Raw genomic sequence first — 20,344 nt, forward strand, 5'->3', positions numbered from 1 at the left:
CGCACTTCCGCTTCCCTACTTTCCCGGTTTGGTTTGTTTTCACGACCGGCATTTTTAGAAACACGAGCGAAGATGGAGCAGCATGAAGAGCGGTTGATCGAGGAAGTACGTACATCTATACGACTCCAGTTCTAGTCATTATAAAAAAAAAAAGTTCTAGTCATTATAAGTATCCGGAGGATAAACACTCCACTAACCACACCCACCAACTACTCCTAGCGACTTCGTGCCCCCTTGCGTTGTGGCGGTGAATAACATCGCGCACGCCTGTTACTCCCCGCTCAACGATAAATTACAACTGTCTGCGAAAAGCTATCTGCGAAAGCCTTGTCGCAAAAGCATGCAGAGGCCTTATTGAAGCAGCGCGCGACAAGCCTCAACAGGAACTACGGGTGACTCGCAGGGCCAAATTAGAATTTGCGTTAACGCCACTATTTTTTTTAATCGCGATAAATTGAGATCGCGTTAATATCGCATTAACTTCGACAGCCCTATTTTAAACACACATCTTGCTACTACCAAGTTCAAAACAAAGGAAAAAAATTTTTTTTAAATCAATCTTACTTTATTTAATGCACATAAATGTATTTAATGCATATAAATTTTTGCTAGAATGTCTTTTTTTTTTTTAAATCTTAAACACATCTTCCTTTGCATTTTGTTGTGGATTCTGTATTAACTACTTAAATCAAGATATAAAAAACGTTCACGGAATTTATAGCACATTTTTATGATCCAGCGTTATCATCAGAAATAAAGCTGGTAAATCGATCACAGATTGATCTAGCTCTATAACTAAGCTGTTAAACTACATCCCAGTGCTGTAACCATTAAGGGACTGGACAAAACCATGACCATCTAAACCATTATTGTCTGATTAGGACTATACTTTGTGTATGTGAGAGCGTTGAGATTTTTTTTTTTATTTGCATTTATATGCAAATAAATACAGTGGAGGCAACAGTCTGAGACCATGAGTGAAAATACGTCTCTTTTACCTTCTTTACTAATTTAATACAAACGGCTTAATTAGATTTAATTACACTATCAGCAGTGACTTGAGGGGAAAAAAGTTTGTAGAATGTTGACGTTACTTTTTTTTTTTTTACATTTTTAAACATTTGGTTTGTCATCTTTTTTGTTTAATTGACAGTTTACGCTTGAGCTGATCCAGACGCCACAAGTTGATATAAAACATCATGACTCATGTTAGATCAAATCCACGGGAGTGACGTCTGAACATGGACAGGATAAACTTCAAGGAATGTCAGACCTTTTTTTTGTTGAAAAGATTTACAAATATATATAAAAACTTGCTTAAATTTCAACACTGACCAGACAAGCTCAGCTGTGAGTTACTGCTCACTTACGTATCCTCCCACTCTCGCTTACATCAGAATGCAAGCAATCGAAGGAATTATTTACTTATGAATCTTGACGTCAACAAATAATGAACCCTGAAACAAGTAAGTAAAGAGCCGTGTCTCTCCTCAGGGATTTCAAATAGCATCCTGAGAAACTGGCATTCTGAAACAGCATGCTTCTTGAAATAGCGTCAAAATCCACCCTGTATGTTTCATAAATACGTTCAGTCGGTAAACAGGAAGTCGATGTGCGACAGACCTGAAAACGGTACACACGGTATAGAACCCCAAGCTGAAGCTCGGTACCAAATATCAAGCAGCTGTGATTTGTAGTTGCTGAGAAAAATGTTACGAAAATTTTGTAAATCATGCTGTTTCATAAATACATTCAGTCAGTAAACAGGAAGTGGATGTGCGACAGACGTGAAAACAGTATACACGGTATAGAACCCCAAGCTGAAGTTTGGTACCAAGTGGCTATGATTTGTGATTGCTCAGAAAAAGGGTGTTTCAGATGGATGGAAATAATCCCCCCTCGGAGCGGGGTTATTTAAAAAAAAAAAAAAAAATATCTCACACAGAATTTGGAAAACTGAATATTTACGATTTTGAACCTTTCCTTTTCTTTCCAATTACAAACAAAACAGTCTCAGTGTGGTCTCAGACTATGGCCACCATGTATAATGTAAATATAAAGTAGGAACTTCATATTCAAATACTTCCATCAGCTTCTGAAATGCATATGGCATTTCTGATCTGAGCAACTGCTGCAAAAACTGGACAGAGGAAGAGGACGAGTTCCTTTTTGAGTCTGGTTCACGTCAAGGTTTCTTCCTCATGTTGTCTTGGCGGGGGTGGGGTGTGTGTGTGTGTGGGGTTTCCTTGACAATGTGGCCTGTGATTCACTCAAATCTCCATCTGGATTTCTGGAACACTGCTTTGTGACAACGTTGATAGTAAAACAGAAATAAAACTTGAGTTGAATTGAAATGTACCTTTAGATTGGAGGCCAGACTGATGATTGACAGGTGACGGAGCTTGTTCTTCTGGGAAGGTGTTAACTCTGGGAGCGAGGACGCCCTCTCTGAAAGGCAGAAGGACAGAAACGTTATAAAAACTGGACTTACAAGAGATAACCAGCTGCTTTTAATACAGTTAGTTCGTATTCAGAGCAATGGTGAGCTGGACAGACTTATGTGAGAATCCTTCCAGAGTCTGACGGAGCAGAACTGACAGTCAAAGTTGGTTTTTTTTTGGTTTTTTTGGGTTTTTCCGCTTACCTTTGTAGTCAGAGTAGGTTCCGTAAGCGAAGAGATTGAGGAGTTGATAGACAGGAGCATGAGGACCTGTCTCCAGCTGGTACAGGCAAGAGGGAGGGAAAAGACAGCGAGATAAGAAAGTCTCGAGGTAATGAAACAGACGATGTAAGCTATAGTGTGAGAGCACTTCAAATGGTTCATTATATGCGATAGCTACAGAGTAGAGGACACCACATCTGATTGGCACCCTTCATGAAATGAGCAAAAAATTAACATTTTGAGCTGTCAGCCAAATTTCAAGGTATGTTTTTGCTTATAACTTTTGAACCAATTATCCCAGGGTTGTGATCTTTTTCACCTGAATACTTGGATCATCTTAATTCGAATGCACCCACTGCCGTTAAAATCCACCATATTGGATTTTTCACCATTTTGACCTTTCAAAAAAAAACCCCTACTTTTATGAATTACTCCTAGACAGTGTTGGGCACGTTACTTTCAAAAAGTAATTAGTTATAGTTACTAGCTACTTTTTCCCAAAAAGTAACTGAGTTAGTAACTGAGTTACTTTGTCATAAAAGTAACTAATTACCAGGGAAAGTAATTATTCCGTTACATTTTGTGTTACCCCCCCCCAAAAATCAAATTCAATTATGGCCCTTTTCCACTACCCTTTTTCAGCTCACTTCAGCCCGACACGGCTCGCGTTTCGACTACCTCAGAGCAGCACAGCTCAGCTCGCTTCAGCCCTACTCAGCACCCAAAACTCGCACGGTTTTGGAGTGGGGCTGAAGCGAGCCAAACCGAGCCGAGTGGGGCTAGGGGCGTGAGGAGACACTCCCCTGTGCACTGATTGGTGAGGAGGAGTGTCCTCACACGCCCCGCGAGCACGCTGGGATCTGTAAACACCGTAAACCCGGAAGAAGAATAATTACGAATTACGAGAATTTCTGAAGCCTTATGCGCCTCGCCTCATCTATACGCTCTTGCCAGTATCTGTTGGCGTTGTCGGTGACAACAAGCCACAGCACCAAGACCAGCAACACTAACGACTCCATGTCTTCCATGTTTATTGTTTACTCTCCGGGTCGTGAGACTACCGCTTAAAAGCTCACTGATGTCACTGTTTGCGCCGCCTAACGACATCACGTGACGTCCACCCACTTTTGCTAACTCCACCCAATGTGTCCACCCACTTCTAGCCAGCACGGTTCAGCGCGGTTGTAGTCGAAATGCAACTCCAACAGCCCCGCTCAGCTCGACTCAGCACGGCACGGCTCAGCCCGACTCAGCCGCGTTGGTAGTGGAAAAGCGGCATTAGTGTAATCATAATAAAAGTGAATGTTAAATGTGTTTAATGACTGAAATGGACACTTAACAGAACCAATTAGTAACGTTATCTACACTATATTAATATTTTTGTGGGACAATGTGAGATAAGAAATCTATCAAATTTAATATATTTTTGTACTTATTAAAATTGTTATGTTACTAATGACAGAATAAAACTCAGTTTCTAAATGTTTTAGAACTTTTGATATTTATTCACTTAACTTAAACAAGAGCTGCAACTGGCTATCACACGAGTCAAAAATGAAATGTGTGTCAAGCAATGTACCAAAAAAATAAATAATAAAATATATGTACTGTATATAGACTCTTCATAGTGCATATTAAATAAATCAAACTGGTATGCAACTTAGATTACTCGTTATAAAAAAAAAAATAATGCCGTTAGTAACGCCGTTTATTTCTAACGCCGTTATTCCCATCACTGGCCATGAGATGAGGTGCTTCATAAGGTTTGAATTACTGGCCACTGACGAGGACAAACGCTTTGTTCCTCAACATAATGTGCATTGCACTTAGACATTTTTGCCTTTTATTTCAAGTAATGAAAAGTAATGGCTGTATTCCCAATTTGAAAACGTAGTCTTGGGCTGACCGCTCGCCATCGCTGTGTCTTCTGATTGAAAGTGTGCGCAGTAGTACAGTAGACGTAGCCTACCTACGCATGTTGTACGTATGTTGTCCAAATCTACTCTGATTGGCTTACTATGCCGTTGTCTCACATCTCCCCTGCCCCACACTAAAGCAGAGTAAAGAAAGGCTGAACGAGCAGCGTGCCAGATGAAAACAGCTTTAATAAAGTAACGCATAGCACTTTACTGTAAGTAACAGGAACGGCGTTATAACGATGTAAAAAGTAATTAGTTAGATTATTCGTTACTAAAAAAAATAACGCCGTTAGTAACGCCGTTTATTTCTAACGCTGTTATTCCCATCACTGCTCCTAGATCATTGATCCTACCGCCAACAAATTTGGGACGCATCATCTACAGAGGCTTCTGACCCAGAGAATTTTGTTAGGGCAAACAATACAGCTGCTGTCATCCACTGAACTTTGATGGTGAAGCCACCAAACAGGAAGTGAGCCCATATCTCAACAACACTTATGTAGCTACATCAGACTTGGTTGACTGACTCAAGACCCCAGCCAAAGGGAGTCCAGAAAAATTTGCCCCATTTTACCACTCGGGGGTGCTATAATAAGAAAAAATGTTTGTTTGGGTTTTTTTTTTTGTCTCATTGCTCTTCATATCTTTGGTCTAAAATCATGATTGTAATTTGAAGTCATGCCTTTTACAACCCCATTTCCAAAAAAGTTGGGACGCTGTGTAAACTGTAAATTAAAACAATATAATTTGCAAATCATGGATAATTTGCAAAACCTATATTTCATTGAAAAAAACAGCACAAAGACAACATATCAAATGTTGCAACTGAGAAATTTTAAAAAAAAAATATATTCTCATTTTGAATTTAATGTCTAACACGTTTCAGAAAAAAAGTTGGGACAGGGGCGCGTTTACCACGGTGTTGCATCACCTCTACTTTTAACAACACTCTGTAAACGTTTGGGAACTGAGGAGACCAATTGTTGTAGTTTTGAAAGAGAAATGTCATCCCATTCTTGCCTGATATACAATTTCAGTTGCTCAACAGTTCAGGGTCTCCTTTGTCATATTTTGCGCTTCATAACACGCCGAATGTTTTAAAAATGGGAGACAGGTCTGGACTGCAGCAGGTCAGTTTAGCACCCGGACTCTTACTACAGAGCCATGCAGTTTCAATATGTGCAAAAAGCGGTTTGGCATTGTCTTGCTGAAAGAAGGAAGGCCTTCCCTGAAAAAGATTTTTTCTGGATGGCAGCATGTTGCTCTGAAACATGTCTATATCATTCAGCATTAATGACGCCTTCCCAGATGTACAAGCTACCCATGTCATGTGCACTAATGCACCCTCATACCATCACAGATGCTGGCTTTTGAACTGTGCACTGATGAGATGGATAACAGATGGTCCCTCTCCTCTTTAGCCTGGAGAACGTGATGTCCATGATTTCTAAAAAGAATTTCTACTTTTGATTCGTCAAACCTCGGGACAATTTTCCACTTCGCCTCAGTCCATTGTAAAAGAGCTCAGGCCCAGAGAAGGTGGCGGTGTTTCTGGATATTGTTTATACCTGGTTTTAACTTGCATTTGTGGATGCAGTAATGAACTGTTTTCACAGACAATGGTTTTCTGAAGTGTTCCTGAGCCCATACAGTGACTTCCACTACAGACACGTGTCTGCTTTTAATGCAGTGTCGCCTGAGGGCCTGAAGATCACAGGCATCCAGTGTCAGTTTTCAGCCTTGTCTCTTGCATACAGAGATTTCCCCAGATTCTCTGAATCTTTTCATGATATTATGTACCATAGATGATGTGATCCCCAAATTCTTTGCAGTTTTATATTGAGGAACGTTATTCTTAATTTGTTGCACTGTTTGCCCACGCAGTCTTTCACAGAGCGGTGAACCCCGCCCTCTTTTTACTTCTGAGAGACTCCGTCTCTCTGGGATGCTCTTTTTATACCCAATCATCTTACTGACCTGTTGCCAATTAACCAAATTCGTTTTTTTAGCATGACAACTTTTTCAGTCTTTTGCTGCTCTGTCCCAACTTTTCTGAACTGTGTTGCTGACATTAAATACAAAATAAGCATTTTTTTTCACAAAAAATAATAAAATTTCTCAGTTTCAACATTTGATATGTTGTCTTTGTACTATTTTTAATGAAATATTGGGTTTCCATGACTTGCAAATTATCACATTCTGTTTTTATTTACAGTTTACACAGTGTCCCAACGTTTTTGGAATTGGGGTTGTAGATCCTGAGTTCTGGACATGTTGCACTATCCAGTTCTGCGATCATATTTGATGGCGAAACTGCCAAACAGGAAGCGAGGCTAGTTCTCAGTAGTGCTCTTGTGTATTTGCACCAAACTTGGTGAAATGACTCAAGATTCTGCCCAGGGGGAATCCAGCGACGATTACCCAATTTGACCACTCTAGGGTGCTATAATAAGGAACAACATCCATCCATCCATAACTGCTTATCCTGTGCAGGGTCGCAGGCAAGCTGGAGCCTATCCCAGTGGACTATGGGCGAGAGGCGGGGTACACCCTGGACAAGTCGCCAGGTCATCGCAGGACTGACACACAGAGACAAACAACCATTCACACTCACATTCACACCTACGGTCAATTTAGAGTCACCAATTAGCCTAACCTGCATGCCTTTGGACTGTGGGGGAAACCGGAGCACATGCAAACTCTATACGGAAAGGCCCCCGTCGGTCACTGGGCTCGATCCCAGAACCTTCTTGCTGTGAGGCAACAGTGCTAACCACTGCACCACCATGGCGCCCCAAGGAACAGCTTTTTAGTTATTAGTCTTCCTGTTTTTGATCTAAAAACCTGATTTTATATCTTTATTTAATCTTTTTTTTACACTATAAAAGATATCACTATGTCAGAAAAGCGTATTGTGACATACCTTATCACAATCAGCCCTAGGAGCATACCTGTCAACCCTCCCGTTTTTCCCGGGAAATCCCTTATTTTGCCTTATTTCCCGCTGTCTTCCCGTTTTTTTATTTTCCCGAAAATATCCCGTATTTTCACATTATATAAACGTCCCGTATTTTCACAATATAAAAAGTCGGTAGGTCCAGAATTCATGACGCGCCTCTGACAGGAGTTTACAGCAGGAAGTCGGGCCATGAATTCCCGTCCCCGCCCTCTCAGGCATCAGTAATTACAGAACTACGTCTGGAGGCGAGGCTGAACAAGTGATTAAGTCCAGTGTTGCCAGATTGGGCGGTTTCCCGCCCAAGTTGGGCGGTTTCAAGTGCATTTTGACGGGTTTTGAACATATTTTGGGCTGGAAAACGTCAGCAGTATCTGGCAACACTGATTAGGTCTGAGGTGAAGATGGCGATGCTAATAGCTAAGAAAAACTTTAGCCTCTCTTTCTTTGATGATTTCAACAAGTGCGTGGCTGGAATGTTCCCAGACTCTTCCATCGCAAAGAAATTTTCCATAGGGAAAACGAAAGCCTCCCAAATAATCAAAGGTAAGCTACACATGTTTACATTAAGTATGTCCTGGCTAAGACCTCATAAATAGCCTAGTGTAAACTAATTGGTGTATTAACTGTTTTATCCACTCATTGTCTATTTTATTTTCTATCTGAAACTTACCCATTTTAAATCACTCTTGGTTTAATATCTTATATTACTCTTTATCTCTTTATTACTCTATCTATCTATCTATCTATCTATCTATCTATCTATCTATCTATCTATCTATCTATCTATCTATCTATCTATCTATCTATCTATCTATCGTTCCGAGGCCATGACTATGGTAAAACCGTAATAAATTGCAATGGAATTTAATTTATTGACTGCTTATATAATGACCCTTCTTATTTTAACATAAGATACGTATTTTAGCCCTTAATTTGGGAAATAACTGGTACCACTGAAAGCAAATAAAAATAAATGTATAGTTTATTCACAAATGCACTCTATAAACCATAAGCATATTGAGTTTGGGTCTTGGCTATCACCAACATGCACCAGAGTACAGGAAATCACAAATACTAGATAGAAAATTGCCCCCCATTCAACTGCACACCCACTTTTGGTGAAGGGTATGACTTTCTGAAATTTTCCCTTATTTTGAGTTAAAAATCTGAGAAATATCCCTTTTTTTCAAACCTCAAAGTTGACAGGTATGCCTAGGAGCAATATAAAATATAAAAAGAAACACTGACTAGTTTTGAATTTATTGGCACCCATATAAATTACTATTTGAAGCCTGCTCTGGATGTCGAACAAGGTGAACACTTGATTTTGTGACACATCTGCAGCTACTTTGTTTAAAGATACGTCTTTAACCAGGTTTGTGACCCCAAGCCTTCATCCTTCACCAACTTCCATTTTGTTGGTTCAGCTTTATTATACAGGACTACTGTAATATTGGAGTGAATTGCGTATGTTACTGAACATTTTATTTTGTCAGGAACATACACATGTGCAATGTAAGACTGAAAACCAAAGAAATATTCCTTGCACTGAATTACCAGTCTATTGGGAAGTGTTGTGTTGTTACAGGGACATAACCTACAGCAGGGTGGTGCAATTTGCCTCGACAGGAAGGATCCTGATTTATATTTAACCCATGACTTTGCGCACGTGTGGAAGCAACTGTACAAGTAGCATTATTTCACACATTCGCTGGGTTTCTTCCAAAAAGATTTAAAAGTGACATTCACTAGACAGGATGCGGGAAATGACATTCACTAGACAGGATGCGGGAGACAAAACATTCCTGTCCATCAGGTTTCCAAACTCTACTGTAAAATGTCGAGAGATTTTTTTAGCAGTGTTAAAACACACTGATGAACTCTGTCCCGATTAAAACTTTCCACTGTCGTCATGGGCTACGTGTTCAATTCAGAAGACTGGTATCCATAACAGACCTTTCAGTAATGAAGGATACATGGAAGGTTTTTAAAATTCAAACATTAACTGTACTTGGAAAACTGGTTGATGTTCGTACTTAATAACGGTCTAGAATAATCCATTAGTACGCGAGTTCAGACACAGCGCTAGTTTGTTTAGCGGAGGTAGATGGACGGGGAAATTTGTCCCGTCTTTGGCCAAATTATGTGTGTGCTGTGTGTCAGAATAGTGAAGGCTAGAATAGTGCAGTTTAATTTAAATTAATACTCGCCGGCCACTTTATTATGAACACCCATCCCACCTGCTGTTTGATGCAGTTCTCTAATCAGCCGATCCCTTGACAGCAGCACAATGCATAAAGTCATGCAAATACACATCAAGCGCTTCAGTTAATGTTCACGTCAAACATCTGAATGGGAAAAATTGGGATCTCAAAGTGGGACTTTCACTGTGGGTGTTGGTTTGAGCCAGATGGACTGGTTCGAGTATTTCAGAAGCTGCTGATCTCCTGGGGTTTTCACACACAACAGTCTGTAGAGTTTACACAGAATGGTGCGAAAAACAAAAAACACCGAGTGAGTGAGCGACAGTTCTGTAGATGGAAACAAACGCTTTGTTGATAAGAGAGGTCAGAGGAAAATGGCCAGATTGGTTCGAGCTGCCAGGAAGGATATAGTAACTCATAGCAACTCTTTACAACCGTGGTGAGCAGAAAAGCAGCTCAGCATGTAACAGGAGACCACCACACCGGGTTCCACTCCTGCAGCCAAGAACAGGGAGCTTAGAATCAAGAACAAGTTCCTATTAAAGTGGCCGGTGAGTGTAGATCAACTGGAGTCATCTGAGGTTGTGACCCCTAGTTTCAGAACACCTGAGCTAATATTTTACTCCAGCAAATAATGAGTAATGCTGAAAGAAAAGCATTATTAAATGATTTTCATCACAAGTAATGCTGCATATAGTAGTTTGAGATGTTCTTTAGTTGTAGCAAGAAGGGTTCATAAGAGTAATTCCTGCATTCTAAATGCACATAATGGGGCACGAGTGCTGTGGGAATCTTTAAGAAAAAGACACACTGAGCCAATAACAATATAGGACCCATATTGCTTTGAAACACTAGCCTCAGTATTAGGTGCGTGCGGTGTTCAGATGATACTCAATACACATCAATTTTCACTTTGCTCACAAAGTGCACGCAAAACAGTCCCATTATAAAAAAAATAGGATTTTTTTTTTTGGGTTGGGCTAAAAGAAGCTCCAAAAATAGCTAACGCTAGGTCTGGCATGTCAGGGTGCTTACTAGAGCCCTGCACTCCCGCGGGACCCGGCGCAAAGCAGCGCGGCGCGGGACAAATTTTGAAAGCTCATTGAGGGCGCAGGCGGGACCGGAAGTGCACATATGTGCGCGGGAGCGGGAGTGCACATATGCGGCGCGGGCGGGAGCGGTGATAAGCTGCAGTCCCGCTAACTAAAAACGTGTTTGAAATAAAATTTATAAATTATTAATTTATGTCTATCATATATAATTTGTGCTGGATATTTTATTTGGCATTAATAAAAACATTTTAAGATGCCTAAATTTACGCAGAGAGTCAGATTGCCAGATTGAGTGAGGAATGGCATCTTAAATTTGCCAGTGATCACCCTAACGGGAAATCCTTTGATCACTCTAATGACTCGCAATTCACACCCAGCTAGCAAGAGAACCATGAGTGAAGTGATTTACTGCTTGCGTTAGTCTACAACTCTAATCAGAGAGACAGGTTACACAGTGACGGTAGGCTTGACTCAATGCTATCCCAGAAATCCTTCCTGTAATATGCAAATTTGGCTGTCCAATCAGAGGCGGCCAAATTTGCATATTACAGGAAGGATTTCTGGGATAGCATTGAGTCAAGCCTACCGTCACTGTGTAACCTGTCTCTCTGATTAGAGTTGTAGACTAACGCAAGCAGTAAATCAATTCACTTCTCTTACTAGCTCTGCTTTGCAATAAAAAAATAAATAAATAAATAAATAAATAAAAAAGCCACCATTGGTACAAAGCAAGCCCATTCACTTGTTTATGCTGATCAGAGAATTACAATGGTTTCTCATGTAATAAAAATGTGCGATTCGCGATTAAATATTTTAATCGCTTGACAGCACTAATTATTATTATTAGAGACACTACATGCTGAATTCAGAAACAAGGTAAATAATAACAAACATGAACGTGAGCTGTAGATATTTATGCTCAAATCCACTCAAAGTAGGGGGCGGGGCACCATCACGCTGTGTCAAGACAAGAACTTTCCTGAGAAATAACGCAAACGCCTGCATCATGCAGGATTTGCGGGCGGGAGCGGGACAAAATATGGCAGGCGCGGGCGGAACTGAAAATCATAATTTTTTTGTGGGCGTGGGCGGGAGTGGGACTGAAAATCATAATTCTTTGCGGGCGCGGACAGGACTGCACAATGCGGGCGCAGGCGGGAGCGGGACTGAAAAATCCGACCCGCGCAGACCTCTAGTGCTTACCTCATTTATAGCCACATCTAATTCCAGTGTTTCTTTAAACATTTTTTTCTTCATCTCTCCTGTCTGGATTTATATAAGATATAACTTTAGGATGGAACACTTGACCTTGTTTACTCCAATATTGACACCACATGCATGACACACGACGGCACCCTAATTTTTATGAATGTAATAAAAGCAAAGCCAATCCAAAATACTGATCACATACCAAAATATTGATTTACATTATATGGACATGAGTCTTTTATTGGGAAATATACCACTCGTAATTTTCATACATGCTACATCCGAACATGGAGAACCAAAACCGTGACACAAACCTCTATACGTCACTCGTGAGGAAATCGATTAATTGTTTTGATAAACTTGGGTACGTTTTGTTTGCGAATGTGCCGATATAATAAAAAGAAAAAAATCACACATTGCCTTGAAGATACGAGGTTTATCTTCTCATGTTGATAAACTTACTTTTTCATACAAAATACATTGCGGACCTGAGTGACATATTTCCCGACGTTTCTTTCTGATGATGTCACTCCCAGTGTTTTCCTGCTGATTGGACATGTGTTGTCAAAATGGTGAACCAGTTCAAAATTCTTTTGATTAACCTGCATATTTTTTTTGTGGATGTGTCCATATAATATAAAGAACATTACACGGTGGCATGAAGACATTAAAACTAGACTGCCTTTCAGATTTTTCAAGTGTAGGTCATAAAAAGAATTTTCCCCGACACCTAATTATTTTTGTTTAGTGGACTGAAAGCTACTGAATTCGAAATCACAGACTTCCAATTTTATTAGTTTTTTTTTTAAATAGAACAATTAATGAATTTAGGGTCACGTGGCCCTAAATTCTCCGCTATTTTTTCCTGCTTCACCATGACCCAATGCAAGATACTATTGTCATGCATCACGTGGTGGGCTTTCCCCGTTCGCACAAGGCATTGTGGGATACAAATTTGAAACAGGAGAAAAAAAATGGAGGACGCGAGTGTGCGAATGAAACGTGAAAGACTGACTACAGTAACGGAACGCGAGAAGAAAAGACGTTATGTTGCGAAGGAAAGGAAACGCAGGACCAAACTAATAAATATCGGCGGTCGGCGAGCACCTCGGTGTGATCAGCTGTTCGTTTAGCAAGAGAATGATGTAACCGTCAGTGCATGGTCAAAGGTAAACCTGTAGATGGCAGTAACGCAACACTGGATGCCAGCTGCTGTAAACCCTAAAGAAGACGAAGAAGGTAAACCTGCGCATGCGCAAACGGACTTCCTCTGTCTGCTTGACTGCGCGACGCAAGCGATTTCATGCATATTATTTGCTTGGGAATCTCCTCAAATTAAATAACTTCCTGGCCACAGAATGGCCCGTTTTTTGAGATATTACAGAAATAAACATATCACAATAGCCAGATTTCAGAGGGAACTAAATTTCACCGATTTTATGAAAACGAAAAATATATCACTCATTCACTTCACTCGCATGTTCATCACTCGAAGATAAACTTCATATCTTCGCAGAACTGTATAATATCCTCTACATACGCAGTGATGGATAAACTGAGCTTGAAAAGTAAACTTGTGTGGACTACCTCTCGAACGTTTGGCAGCTCCAGTATATCCGAGAAAACATAAAGCCCTGGAGTCTCCAGGAGAGAACTGATAGCCTGAGCCAAGGCTGAACCTGACAGAGACAGCAGCTGATCCACCTCCATCTGAGAGAGAGAGAGAGAGAGAGAGAGAGAGAGAGAGAGAGAGAGAGAGAGAGATGTGCTGGTTTTTAGACTGCGGTTTTATATTACAGTACTCTTTTACTATTATTACATATCATGCTGTATGAGATTATCCCAATAACATCATGAACAAATAATATAAAAACACTGAGATAACAAGTTCTCAGTGTCAGAGTATATGATGATGATGTTCTAATGATAGACCTGCGAGTAAAGAAAATGACTATGTTCTGTGTACATCGTTAGAGCGTGATCCAGGCTTACGCAGAGACAGTCATGTGAACGCTTCAAAATGAGCTGGAGGGCATATTTTTCTGCCTATTAATATGTTTACCTCTGCCAGCTAGGTAGGATGGAGGATGTTATGTTTTCACCTCTGTTTGTTTGTTTTTCCCAACATACCTCAAAAACTTAGTGAACAGATTTTGATTAAATTTTGAGGAAAGGTGAGCCATGGGCCAAGGAAAGATTGATTAGATTTTGATGCAAATCTGAATAAGTGGCTTGGCCGAGGTATGCACTCTACAGAGTGCCCTTCTAGTTTGTTTATGTTTTGTTATTGACACTACTATATTTGTAGCCGTCCTCCTATTGGTGGTTTTGATTGAGTGTGAAAATCACACACTGAGATTTTCAGCTAAAATTTTTAACGCTGCCAGAAATTTCACGTTGGCTGTCTTTCGCTGCCCACCACCTCCTCACCTCTACTGCTGCTGGGGTCTCTCTACAACCTCTCATCCTGAAGCCCCCCCACCCCACCTCTACAACCTCTCACCCTGGAGCCCCCCCACCCCACTGCACCTCTACTACTGCTAGGATCTCTCTACAACCTCTCACCCTGGAGCTCCGCCACACCACCTCTACTGCTGCTGGAGTCTCTCTACAACCTCTCAGCCTGGAGCTCCCCCACACCACCTCTACTGCTGCTAGAGTCTCTCTACAACCTCTCACCCTGAAGCCCCCCCACCCCACCTCTACAACCTCTCACCCTGGAGCCCCCCCCCACCTACCTCTACAACCTCTCACCCTGGAGCCCCCCCACCCCACCTCTACTACTGCTGGGGTCTCTCTACAACCTCTCACCTTGGAGCCCCCCCCCACCTCTACTACTGCTGGGGTCTCTCTACAACCTCTCACCTTGGAGCCCCCCCACTCCACCTCTACTGCTGCTGGAGTCTCTCTACAACCTCTCACCCTGGAGCTCCGCCACACCACCTCTACTGCTGCTGGAGTCTCTCTACAACCTCTCACCCTGGAGCTCTGCCACACCACCTCTACTGCTGCTGGAGTCTCTCTACAACCTCTCAGCCTGGAGCTCCGCCACACCACCTCTACTGCTGCTGGAGTCTCTCTACAACCTCTCACCTTGGAGCCCCCCCACCCCACCTCTACTGCTGCTGGGGTCTTTCTACAACCTGTCACCCTGGAGCCCCCCCACCCCACCTCTACTACTGCTGGGGTCTCTCTACAACCTCTCACCTTGGAGCCCCCCCACCCCACCTCTACTACTGCTGGGGTCTCTCTACAACCTCTCACCTTGGAGCCCCCCCACCTCTACTACTGCTGGGGTCTCCCTACAACCTCTCACCTTGGAGCCCCCCCACCTCTACTACTGCTGGGGTCTCTCTACAACCTCTCACCTTGGAGCCCCCCCACCTCTACTACTGCTGGGGTCTCTCTACAACCTCTCACCTTGGAGCCCCCCCACCTCTACTACTGCTGGGGTCTCTCTACAACCTCTCACCTTGGAGGCCCCCCACCCCACCTCTACTGCTGCTGGGGTCTTTCCACAACCTCTCACCCTGGAGCCCCCCCACCCCACCTCTACTACTGCTGGGGTCTCTCTACAACCTCTCACCTTGGAGCCCCCCCACCTCTACTGCTGCTGGAGTCTCTCTACAACCTCTCACCTTGGAGCCCCCCCACCTCTACTGCTGCTGGAGTCTCTCTACAACCTCTCACCCTGAAGCCCCCCCACCCCACCTCTACAACCTCTCACCCTGGAGCCCCCCCCACCTCTACAACCTCTCACCCTGGAGCCCCCCCCCACCTCTACTACTGCTGGGGTCTCTCTACAACCTCTCACCTTGGAGCCCCCCCACCTCTACTACTGCTGGGGTCTCTCTACAACCTCTCACCTTGGAGCCCCCCCACCTCTACTGCTGCTGGAGTCTCTCTACAACCTCTCACCCTGAAGCCCCCCCCCCCACCTCTACAACCTCTCACCCTGGAGCCCCCCCCACCTCTACAACCTCTCACCCTGGAGCCCCCCCACCCCACCTCTACTACTGCTGGGGTCTCTCTACAACCGCTCACCTTGGAGCCCCCCCACCTCTACTACTGCTGGGGTCTCTCTACAACCTCTCACCTTGGAGCCCCCCCACCCCACCTCTACTACTGCTGGGGTCTCTCTACAACCTCTCACCTTGGAGCCCCCCCACCCCACCTCTACTACTGCTGGGGTCTCTCTACAACCTCTCACCTTGGAGCCCCCCCACCCCACCTCTACTACTGCTGGGGTCTCTCTACAACCGCTCACCTTGGAGCCCCCCCACCTCTACTACTGCTGGGGTCTCTCTACAACCTCTCACCTTGGAGCCCCCCCCACCCCACCTCTACTACTGCTGGGGTCTCTCTACAACCTCTCACCTTGGAGCCCCCCCACCTCTACTACTGCTGGGGTCTCTCTACAACCTCTCACCTTGGAGCCCCCCCCACCCCACCTCTACTGCTGCTGCAGTCTCTCTACAACCTGGGTGCCCACTACGTCGATCGCGATCGACCGGTCAATCTCGAAGGCAGGGATGGTAGATCTCATGATTGATATGTAAATATTAATATATTTGTTATGAAATAAAAAAAAACGTCGTGGTCATTTTTACATGTAAACAAATTCGCTTTTTCCCTGAAGCGAAATGTCAGCCAAGCGCTGCGTCAAAAAAAATGTTACATTAGGTTACCATGACAACCAGTAAAATGAAACTGCTGGTTTCAAAGATGCAGCGCCGTGATTTAGGAAACTTCCGAAACCTCGCCTCAGAGCTGGAGATGCAAGGGAGGGCGTTTGCGCAACTTAACAGTGCGCGCTACACTGAGCAGATTGAAATTCTCCAGTCAGAGTTTGAGAAGCGATTTCAAGACTTTGCTTTGCTCGAGCCACTAGCTACATTCATGTGCCACCCATTCGGGGAAGATACTGAGGTGGATTCCCTCGCCTCAAAAGTTGCGGCACTGTTTCAGCTGAACACGTCTGCCGTGCAAGACGAGATGCTGATGCTGCAGTCTGACATAGAGTTGAAGTCCAGGGCGCATGGGCCGTTTTGGAATTTACTCACGGAGGCGAAGTACCCGAACATGCGGCAATGGCACCTCCTTAACCGCATTGTTCGGCTCCACTTATTTGTGCGAGTCGGCCTTTTCGCATATGAAGATCATTAAGTCTAAATACCGCTCCAGTATGTCCGACGATCATCTCGAGGCCTGCTTGAGGCTCGCTACCAGCAGCTACTGTCCGGACTATGCAGCCCTCTCTGACTCCCTCCAGTGCCGATCATCATCGGATTAAGATCTGATTTAGGGCCTACATCAGTATGCTATGTATTAATGTTGTGCTGTTGCTAAGTTCCACGGTTAAAAAATAAAAAAATAAAAAAAAATATAAAAGAAGGAAAAATGTTTTTATATAAAATTGTTGTAAATGTCAAATCTCTGTCTAGCAGGCTATACAAAAGTCAATTGATGTGAACAAAAATGTTTTGGGGTTTACAATGCCTGTCTGGATGCATTTAACTTTTTTTTCTAAACTTAGCCCTTTTTTTTTTTTTTTTTACAGTGGGCTTGTTTCATGTTTACTTATTAGTAGTTTGCGGTTTATAAAAGTTAACAGTGATTTGAACAAAAATACGTTTAGGAGTACAAAGCTTATGCATTTAACATAATTTGAATGTAAATTTCAGTCACCTTTTTGTATGCATGTTTGCATATTATTAAAGAAATTGCATATGAATGTTTATAAATCAAAACAAGTGTCATTACTGTTATTATTATTATTAGTAGTAGTAGTAGTAGCAGTACTAGTAGTCATAGTAGACCTAGTAGTGGTAACAACCTAGTCCGAGTAGATCATATTAACATGGTCATTTTAAAAGTAGCTCGCGAATCAAAATATTGTGGGCACCCCTGCTCTACAACCTCTCACCCTGGAGGCCCATCACCACAGCCTCAACTCTCTCCATACTGGAGATGGACGTCAACAAGCTCTTTAAAAAGCTGAACCCCTGCAAAGCAGCAGGTCCTGGTTCTGTCTCACCATTAACCCTGAAGCACTGTGCTGATCAGCCATCTCTGGTGTCCACAGACATCTTCCAACACCTCACTGGAGACATGCCATGGACCAGCCTGCTTCAAGACCTCTACCATTATCCCCATCCAAAAAAAGCCAAGGCTCACAGGATTAAATGACAGACCCATCGTCCTGACTTCTGTGGTTATGAAATCCTTCGAGTGCCTTGTGCTTTACCACCTTAAAGCCATCACTGACCTGCTCCTGGACCCCATGCAGTTCGCCTACAGACCCAACAGATCTGCAGATGCTGTTGTCAACATGGCTCTTCATTTCATCCTCCAGCACCTGGGCTCCCCAGGAACCTATGCTAGGATCCTGTTTGTGGATTTCAGTTCCACCTTCAACACAATCATCCCGACTCTTCTACAGGACAAGCTTTCTCAGCTGAGCGTGCCTGACTCCACCTGCAGGTGTATCACTGACTTCCTGTCTGACAGGAAGCAGCATGTGAAGCTGGGGAAACATGTCTCTGACTCCCAAACCAACAGCACTGGATCCCCCCAAAGCTGCGTCCTCTCTGCTCTACTCTTTGCCCTGTACACCAACAGCTGCACCTCCAGTCATCAGACCATCAAGCTCCTCAAGTTTGCAGACGACACCATCCTCACTGGACTCATCTCTGATGAGGATGAGTCTGCCTACAGGTGGAAGATTGACCATCTGGTGTCCAGGTGCAGGCAGAGCAACTCGGCGCTCAATGCTCTAAAGACAGTGGAGATGATTGTAGACTTCAGGAGGAGCTCTGCCACACCCTCCCCCATCACCCTGTTTGACTCCCCAGTGTCCTCTGTGGAGTATTTCCGCTTCCTGGGCACAACAATCATTCAGGACCTCAAGTGGGAGACGAAGATCTGCTCTCACCAAGAAAACACAGCAGAGGATGTTCTTCCTGCGGCAGTTGAAGTTCGAGCTGTCAAAGACAACGATGGTGCACTTTTACACCATCATCGAGTCCATCCTCACCTCCTCCATCACCGTCTGGTACGCTGCTGCCACTGCCAGGGACGAGGGCAGACTGCAGCGCATCATTCGCTCTGCCGAGAGGACAAATGGCTGCAAACTTCCATCTCTTCAGGACATGTACGAGTCCAGGACCCTGAGGAGAGCAGAAAGGATCGTGGCCGACCCCTCTCACCCCGGACACAAACTTTTTGACTCACTCCCCCCTCGAGTAGGAGGTTGCGGTCCATTAGAACCAAAACCTCAGGCCATAAAGCTAGCTTTTTCCCCACTGCAGCTGGACTCATCAATAAAGTTCAGAGACCCCCACTGACTCTAAACTCTCAATCTGTAACATTAACACACTTCCTGTCTGAACTGCCATTCTGCACAGCTCACGGTCATGTCATGCATCTTCATTTTGTGAACTTTTATTGCACATTCTAGCACACACTAAATCAATAGCTTGGCTATTTTTTATTTAACCCACTGCACATATTCTCTTCTTCTCACACATTCATGTCATGACTCTTCTTCATCTTCATCCTGTGACCTATTATTGCACATTCCGGGACACAGTGTGCAGCTTGGACTTCAAAACAACCCATACACATACTGCTTAAATATGTCTATTTTTCAAATTTGTGTATTTTAGATTCTTATTTATTTTTTAATTCTACTTATATTACTACTTTTGTGTATTTTGAAATTCTTCTATCTTACCTGTTCAAGCACCAACCACTAAAGCAAGTCCCTTGTATGTGAAAATGGACTTGGCAATAAACTCGATTCTAATTCTAACTAAAAGTGTTAGCTTGTTGATTAGCTTAGCCTAGCCTAGCCTAGCCACCATAGAAGCACAACAACCACTTAGCCGGAATTCACGTTTAACATTTAATGCGCTTTTAATATGAATTCCTTTAACACGTTCATCGTCCCTGACTGTTCGTGACAAACAGAAAGTAAATAAAATAATTTACCGTTATATTATCGCAAAGTAACGTAAGATCACGTCTCTCCTCCTGCAGGCTCCGTGACACTTCCGCTACTTTACGTCGACAACAAAACAACGCCTTCTCTGATTGGACACGCACGAGGACGCGGTGAACAAGCAGCGCTGCGAACCAATCAGATCGCCGGAAAGAACAACAAGCAGAAAATATTGGGCGGAGTGCGGCCATGGAAACACGGGCAGGATGCGTTCCAAATAACTTCCCACTTGCTATTGGAGTACACTACATAGGGTGTTGTAATGGTTGTTTCTACGCACAATATAGTGCACTATATCTCCAAAACGAAGCCATTTAGAACACCAGGGTTAAATTAT

At 43.3% G+C, this 20,344-nt stretch overlaps 1 protein-coding gene across 1 annotated transcript in view; it reads right to left on the minus strand.

Moving 5' to 3' along the window:
* Positions 1-20,079, minus strand: part of cops7a (COP9 constitutive photomorphogenic homolog subunit 7A) — a 31,255-nt gene extending 11,176 nt beyond the window's left edge. The window contains exons 1-4 of the mRNA XM_060921577.1: positions 19,998-20,079; positions 13,593-13,715; positions 2,645-2,720; positions 2,360-2,448 (exon numbers count right to left, since the gene is read on the minus strand). Coding sequence (XP_060777560.1) covers positions 2,360-2,448; positions 2,645-2,720; positions 13,593-13,715 — 288 coding nt within the window. The 5' untranslated portion in view covers positions 19,998-20,079. The remainder of the gene's footprint in view (positions 1-2,359; positions 2,449-2,644; positions 2,721-13,592; positions 13,716-19,997) is intronic.
* Positions 20,080-20,344: the final 265 nt, after the last annotated feature.

This window comes from Neoarius graeffei, chromosome 5, assembly GCF_027579695.1.
Source record: "Neoarius graeffei isolate fNeoGra1 chromosome 5, fNeoGra1.pri, whole genome shotgun sequence".
Classification (NCBI taxonomy): domain Eukaryota; kingdom Metazoa; phylum Chordata; class Actinopteri; order Siluriformes; family Ariidae; genus Neoarius; species Neoarius graeffei.